The following is an 8,538-nucleotide window of genomic DNA, read 5'->3' as shown; positions in this document are numbered from 1 at the left end:
ATATGGCGATTGGCAACAAAGAATCATATATATTATTATACTCTTTGCAAAGTATAATCCTCTAAGTTTGAAAGCGAATCGTTTTTTTCTAAGAGAGTTTCGGCTGGTTCCACAGACAACAGAGAACTTTAGATTGATGTATTCTTTGGGCAGGTGGCAGCTATAGGTAGTCTTTAAATACTCTTTGGTGGCAGCGTTTATTTTAAAAAAAATTAACGGACGGCTGAAATTGAAAAGCGAAACGAGCGAAATTTTTGAATACTTATTGAGTATCGAGTGTTGCTAAAACTTAAAAAGATATATTTAGGCTTGCCTGTGTTTCTGTTTCTAAATTCGTAATAGTATTTATATGTAAAATTCTGAAAACAATATAAATTTCGTTAGATTGTGATCTTTGTTTGGTCCTTTTAAAATACCTACAGAATAACTAGCGTGTTGTTTATTATGTCTCAGCAACAAACAAAAAACTGTATAACACTCAAAGGTTCAGCTCAAATAATTTGTGAATATTTAAGTAAGTACGGATTGCTTCAATAATATATTTATGCCGAGTTGTTGCCGAACACGCGGTTTAAAATTGGAAACGGGTGTTCAGCTAACGAATAAAATTGTTTTTGTATTTTCAGAGTTTGCAATAAATTCAGTATTATTTCAAAGAGGCTTATATCCACCGGAAACATTTAAGGCTCAACAGCAATATGGTATATCGTTATTAATATCAGAAGATCCACAAATCAAAAGTTTTTTGGATAATCTTTTATCACAGAGTGAAGGTAAGAAAGACTAAATTTTTATTTCTCGAATTAATATTGTTTTTATTTTAACTAATATTATTATTATTTATATTACTATTATTTTATATAAAGACAATTATCATATTAGACTTAACAGGATTGCCACAGCCCACAGTGCTCCCAAATATTGAGATTCATGGCATTAATAAAGATAAGATGCCCTTCCTTTATGAGGTAGTTATAAACTGATTTAATTGTTTATTGAATATTTTTGTTTCAGTGGGGTGGGGAAAATCTTAATTTTTTTCTATTAAAGTACACATGTTGTTATTTAGTAATAAGATTTATTTAATAATAACTTAATTTTCATGTCGGTGGTCCCATAGGTTGAACCATTGCCTCTAATTATGTAGCCCCCTGTTCAATCCTTACCTGCCGCATACCAATGTGTTTTCAGTTTTTGAGTTCATATGTATATTCTATTTGATACTTTATATGGTTGACAACATGGATTTCAATGTCTATGTCATCAACATAGCCCAAATGATTGCCAAGCTGATTGTGCATAGTTTGACGGACAGATGACTGGTGGGGCAGAAAAGTCCTCAATTGGAGACTTTGTACCAGAAGATGCAGTGTTGGTAGACAAGATAAAGTAAAGATGGACCGACAATATGGTCAAGATCGCCAGAATACATTGGATGAGGGCAGGGCAGAAGCGATTGTCATGGAGATCTATGGGGGAGGCAGTCCAGTAGTGGACATCTTCCGGCTTGTTGGCATTCTTCTATTGTTACAAGAGAGTATGGGCTTTGGTGGTTACATACCATCAGGTGACCCTTATGCCTGTATGTCCTTGTCTTTTATTACAAATAGTAATAACATAGTATGTCATTTATGTATCAAAATAATATCATATATCAAGATATCATAATATTTCACATAATACGTCTGATTTTCGAATTTTCCTAAATGTTGTCTATTCTACTAATAGTAATTGATTGTGATTAAAATCAAAACTATATGATTCTGATAGTTTTTTTTTTCAGAATGGATTGTAAATAAGAAAGTATCCAAAATATCATTAATAATTCTAAATGTTGCTAACAAAGAAGTTTTAGAATGTTGGGACTTCAATGTACAGTATGAGGAAGGTGATACTGCATTATCAAAAGAGAAAAATGAAACTGTGGGAAGTAAGGATGTCAAGAAAATAAAACAAGAAATAAGAGATGTAATGCTACAGGTTGCTGCTACCATATCATACCTACCATTCTTGGATTGTAGGTGTTCCTTCGATGTTCTTGTTCATGCTAAAACAGATTGTGAAGTGCCTGATATGTGGGCCGAAGCAAAACCAATAGAAATAGCAAATGCTCAGAATGTACAGCTCAAGTCATTTACTACTAGTCTGCATAAAATGGAAACTGTAGTTAGTTATAAACTTGTTGATTAGATTCAATTTTATTTTAAGCAAGATTAATTTAAGAATAATAAATTTTATTTGATAACAGTATTATAAAAACCTACTAATAAAAAATAATAGTTAAAAAAAAACTAAAGAACACACTTTATATAAAATTCAACTAAAAATAGAAAATAAATTTAAATTGAAAATAGTGTAAAAAAAATATTATATATTTCATTATAAAAAAGCGTGGGATGTAAAAGAATTATTATTTTAATAATATCTTAAAAAGCACCCCACACTTTTTTTATAATTAAATATATAATATTTTTTTACACTATTTTCAATTTAAATTTATTTTCATTTTTTAGTTAATTTTTTTAGATTGAATGAAGGGATTTTAATATTTGCGAATAAAAATATTTTATTTATATTGAATGATCACTTAATTCAGCTAGCCCGAGATCCCCGAACTAGCTCTTATAATAATTAGCTCAGTTAAATCACACATTAATAATTTATGATGGAAATATAAATTCACCGCCATCTATTTGCTTCTAAATGAATTAGATACTTTAATTTTGTGGAACTGTCTTGATATGTCGCGCGTTTCCTTTGTAGTTTACAATAAATTATTAGATGGCGCTTATTAGTGATTTATTTATTTAAAAATTATATAAATTAACAAAAATCATATTTTGCAATTGAAAAATTGAATAATTTTATCAAATTAGTGTAATGTCATCGGTCCTCGATAAATCTACAAAGTTTGAATGAAATCTAGCTGTTTAAAGTGGGTCAAAATCGCGGCCAAAGAAGTCGTTTACAAATATACAAACATACAAGTGAAGCTAATATAAAGCGTGTAATATTGTGAATTTCTTATTGGTGAGTTTATTAGATTATGAGTTAAAGTTGCATGTACATGTAAAATATTATTATAGATGTAATTAGGCTGCTCTATTATAAGGAAACAAGAATTAAAAAAAAAAAAATTTAAACTTCAATAATTGTTCATAGCTGACACTGTTTTGGGTAAAATTTTGTCTGAATTTGGGTTTTTGGGGAAAATTTTAGAGATTAAACTTTAGTGTGACCAGTGAGACTATTTCATATCTCTAAATTGTTTTAATAAATTTTTAAATAATTGTGAGTTATTATTTATGTTATACTTACCTTTGTTATATTTTCTTAAAATATTTAATCATAGATCTAGGAACATTTAGTTGTGCAAGGATATAAATGAAAAGGCAATTCAAATCATTGTCATCATCATATTACAACAAGCACTTAAAAATAGCATTATAGCTAGAATAAATAGCAGTTTCCAGCAATTAATACTGTACAATATAATTACAACTTAATAATATATTTTATAATAGTTATATATAATATTTAATTTTAGAATTATGAGGTGGCATGTAGCATTGTTCTTGGGATGTTGTTAAAATATTTGATCATTACTTCTCAAGGCCAAATCTTAACATTAGGTACAACTAAATATATTTTATTAAATAACTTGAGAGCTAGAAGATGCTGAGTAGCATTGTTCTTGTTAAAATAATTGATAGTTATCACTCACAGCCACATCAAACTACACCAGTTTTTGGAAATAACCTATTTAATTTGAAATAAATTTTTGTCACCTGTATTTGTTCACACAACTTCAGCAATAGTTGTAGATAAAATGGACTCATTATAATAATAGGTTTCTTTCGAAAAACTGAAATTTAGGTGTACCTACAACATTTTTGATGAGCTGAAGAGTCCAATGAAATTTGAATGTGTGCATTTCTAATAAGTGGGCACTTACCTACATGGAAATGTTTCTTAATTACCACTTCTACTTCGTATAAAATTTGATAAGGTAAAAAATTAGCTAGACATATATTTAATATGAAAATGTTCGGTGGGATATCAGTTTGCCGTGGGTAGGTAGATGCCATTAGCAGTTTGCACTTTACACTACTGGTAACACTCAGTATCAATGAAACTATTAGGGCCTATGGACTTACATCCCGTGCCACTAAATAAATTAAAAAAAAATGAAAATATTAGGTTAGAAGTGAGCAAGATGTTCACCCGATGGTGATTTTCCCTAGTTAGCCAAAATATCGCGATTTTCGTTCATCACCTTGAGTCGTAATTAGAGTACAGTAATTTCACTACGGCGCGATTTAAACTGAAACATGAATACCTACTGTTTTGCGGCAGAATAAGGCACCGCTGTAGCTACTACCCATTTAGCTGGCATTTTGCGTTAACACATTATTTAACTGCTAAAACACAACATGTTTTTTTTAAACGATACAACTGTGCTATTAACACGCCATGTGTATTAAAAGCGTCTATAAATCTATATTCGGCCGTTCCCAATATACTATCTTCAGATAGAGATAAATTACTACCTTCTGTTGTCAGTAATTAGCTGTCTATAATCTGAAGCTGTCGCAATATACCTGATAAGTCATTCTTATCGCCTTATATTGGGACGCGTGAATTGCAATTTCCATACAAACTTGTATCGCTGGTAAGCTATACGTCGTCCCATTGACAGACAGCGTGTACGGATAAGGCGAGTTACCGTCGATAAGTTTATTGGGACAGAAAAGTCAACGATTTTTATCTCAAGTAAGAGATAGACTGAATATTGGGAACGGCCGTTAGTGATTGACGCCGCACAGCTATATTGGACCTAGTATCTTCTTTTATTAACGCGAGTATTAATAAAATACTTTTTAAGGGATTAAAACGCGTGTATTTTTACATTACATTTTTGCGTAAAAGTTATAGGTACTTACATATTATTATTTTATTTGACCCGACGTTTCACAACCTTTGCGGAGCACTTCAGTGCCCCTGAAAACGTGCTCTCCAAAGGTCACGAAACGTCGGATTGAAGAAAATAATAATAAAATGTGCAGTATTTTATTTAAATATATTAGACCTTTATAGGGCTAAAAGTGATAGTATGGAGTATCCCATAGGTAAATACCATAAGACAGAATATATAAGTAAGTACCTATATAGTTAATATATGTGTGGAAGTTAGTAAATCCAATTTTGTATTAATAAATAGGCACTTTAACATAGTGTTAACTTGAGTATTTTTATAACAACTATTCATATTTATCATAGATAAGTACCTGCTTCGGGTACGTAGGTACATGTGTAAATCGTGGCTATTATGTAAGTAGGTATTAAAAATAACCTACACATAATTATATTAAATATATTAAGGAGCCGTTTCACAACTTCTGAGTAAAGTAGCCGATTTTCATTGGCTAGATAAATTAATGGCTTCATAAAAGTTCCAGATAAAATAGCACTTCTACCACTATTGTGAAACAATAAAATCAATTAGCACATAATTGAATTCCACTTTCGTGTCACGAAATTTGAGAATGTCAACTAATCAATTGTCATGAGCTTTTCATAATTGTCCAAAAGTCATAATATAAACAAACCATTATAGTAGAGGAGTCCATGCTGGGATTTCGGGATTTATTCGAGTGCGTCAGAATAACATAACAGGGACAAAATTGCACCTTGTGAAGTACTCCCAACATATCGGCCCTGTACATTGGTTCGACCCAATCTTTTCGTCTAGAGCAGCCGATCAGACAAGTTAAAAAATTCGATCCTTAGGACAACTCGAGCGCGTCAGTTTGAGGTAAGGTAAGTTAGTTTTAAGCTCCTCGAAGACGTAGGCGCGGCCGTGTACATCAAACCGCTGCCACTCGTCTGACGATTTCCAGCGGCCACAACCTAATATAATACGATTCACTCACTTTGATAGAAGCCCGACGAGATAGTCCTCGTCCTGTATTCGTTTAACACTACTCACACTCACATCACAAATCACACACCTACAATAACACTACACACAAATAGTCACACACTTACATACACTCACACATACATACATTTATCACCGCACTCGCCGGCGAGTGCGAAGTCTCTTCAAACCTAGAGTCCACTCGACTAACAGATATATTAGATCGTTAGTGATGTTTTCTCCATCCAGCCTAGTGAGCAGGCGGTCCGAGGTTCGAGTCTCCTTCCGAGACGCCCCGCGCCTGTGAGCTACATTTTCGGCCTCCAAGGCCCCCGCCCGGCTTCGCTGTAAAAGCCTTCAGGGCTATCAGCACAGAGGAGGTTTTTAGTCGGTAGGGGGTGTTTACACCCGAGCCCGACATATGGGCCCCGTTTCGGGGTCTTCAATACGTAAATGTATTTTACTCCTCTCGAAAAAAAAAACATGTTTTAAGCAGTAATGTGTGCATGTCAATAATCTAACAATTTGAGCGTTACTTAAGGAAAGTACGGAAAGTCACAAAGTCTCAAACCATTTTTTCCATTTTCAAAAATCGTTCACAACTTTTGGACACGTCGAAATCAGCATTCTTTTGAATAGGGTTCACTTAATATCTCGTCTCAATGACGCCCTATATAAGATTTTTTTTTTCTATTTTCTACCCCTTCGCATTGCCACCTCCACCATGCAAACAGGCAGATTTGTTTTTTCCGTTATCAGTAACACGTGGGGCGCATACACTATTAACATCTGAAGCGCTTGAGTATTTCTTTGTGACTGTGTTTTTACATTCTTATACACTCTCCCCCCATCAGTGACAGGGTACACGTCATATAAACTTTCTTTTCTCTTTGACATTTAATCCTCATAATCCAATAGGTGCCTACGACGCTCGAGTAAATCTCTATTTAGCTCTTGGGCGGGAGCTACTACTAGGGGTAGGGGACTACTAATAAATTGACATTTTTGTCAAATGTTTGTCACTATGTGAGGCGATCAACCAGATAACTATGATACATGCTAGTACATCTATCCTATAATTAAAATGGCGCTTACCTGGTAGGTAACACTATTTGAACATTGTGAAACGCAAATGATGTCTTTATTCGATACATAAGCAGCAAGTAACCTATTCGTAACTTTACTTGGACATTGTGAAACAGCCCCTAATACTATTAATATATTTAATTAGGTACTTACATAGTTAAAATGTAACGGTAATTTAGCATAGGCAGTACTGCGAAGATATTTCTCACTCTGTCTTCTTCTATTGCCCTAAGTCAGAATGAGAAAAAACACTCCTTAGCGGCTGTTTAAAGTTAGCGGACCATTATGAATAAAGAAGTTATTATTAAGGTTAATGTAACACAACATGAGAACACCAGAAGTGATTGAAAGTCTAACTTATAGCAAAGCTTATACCTTACTGACGAAGTGTAGACAAAACCGTTCTGAGCAGCTTTATTTACAATAATTACATTTTGCTTATATACAAATACCGCATTTGTGTTTTGGCAGTATCATGGTGAGCCATATCCAATATATAAATAAATAAAATAATCATCATAAGTACATACATATATATTTCTTATACTAATATTTAGTTAAAGGTCGGCAATGCTGTTGAGTATCTGCTGGTGGGGCAAGAGGTCAGATCAGAGATCAGGTGTCCTACACCGGGTCCAGGCCTACCTAAACTCTTGGATGAATACGCGTATCAGATTAATCTTAATTTAATGGTCATTTTTATGTCTTTATTATGTTCCCTATCACATTATTAAATTAAAATCATATTGAAAAAATTAAGCTTACAGCGTTTGTAACGTAGGTAAACCAAAAGTTATAATTTCAAATTTCCGTTCCTATACCAATCTACGGCGATTATATCAATTATTATTGTAATAATAACAGCAACCCTTACAAATAAATATTGATAAACAAGCATTCCATTTCATATTTTCAAAATCACATTAAACAGGAATGATTTTTATCCGAGTCTTCGAGTCTTCAGTCACCATAAACGCTCACCTAAACCTGTAAAAAAAATTTGATATTTTAAAAGTTGAGTTAAATCCCTATCTAAGAATATTGAAGAAATAAATAAGAAGGATACTAGGTACAAATATTTAACGGAGATATTTATTCGAGCAATAAGTTTTATGATTTAAAAAAAATTGTGATTGAGTAGTTATTTGTAAAATTATTTATTTATATCTAATTAATTGTGTTCAAACTTATTCTGTCGCTCAATTGTTTTGATTTAAAGGTAGATTGTTTGGCCAACTATTTGTAAATGTGATTCGATAATTGAAGAGCTTTACGATTTGCTCAACGAAACACAACGAGGATAATATCCTTATGCTTAAATAATATCGTAAATAAGTATCCTTGTTTGCATAAGTGACGCAGAATAAAGAATTTTTTCAGAAATGCTCGCACGAATAAACCAAATGCTAATTTTAACATTGATATCCGAAATGAATGCGGAAAAAATTAAATACAGATTAAAGGATGTCCAACTTTTTGCTGCATTTAATTTTTTAGGTCCGTTAAATATTCCTTTTAAATTATAGATAGGT

General features: G+C 32.6%; 1 protein-coding gene across 1 annotated transcript; it reads left to right on the top strand.

Annotated features, from left to right (window-relative positions):
- Positions 1–224: 224 nt before the first annotated feature.
- On the top strand, positions 225–3,295 carry LOC126973022 (mitotic spindle assembly checkpoint protein MAD2A). The gene is made up of 3 exons (XM_050820150.1): positions 225–514; positions 627–773; positions 1,784–3,295. Exons 1-3 carry the CDS (start codon positions 445–447, stop codon positions 2,188–2,190), a joined length of 624 nt encoding a protein of 207 aa, XP_050676107.1. The 5' UTR covers positions 225–444; the 3' UTR covers positions 2,191–3,295.
- Positions 3,296–8,538: the final 5,243 nt, after the last annotated feature.

Source organism: Leptidea sinapis, chromosome 28 (assembly GCF_905404315.1).
Source record: "Leptidea sinapis chromosome 28, ilLepSina1.1, whole genome shotgun sequence".
Classification (NCBI taxonomy): domain Eukaryota; kingdom Metazoa; phylum Arthropoda; class Insecta; order Lepidoptera; family Pieridae; genus Leptidea; species Leptidea sinapis.
Note: the sequence above shows the minus strand (reverse complement) of the source record. Positions and strands in the feature narration are given on the sequence as shown.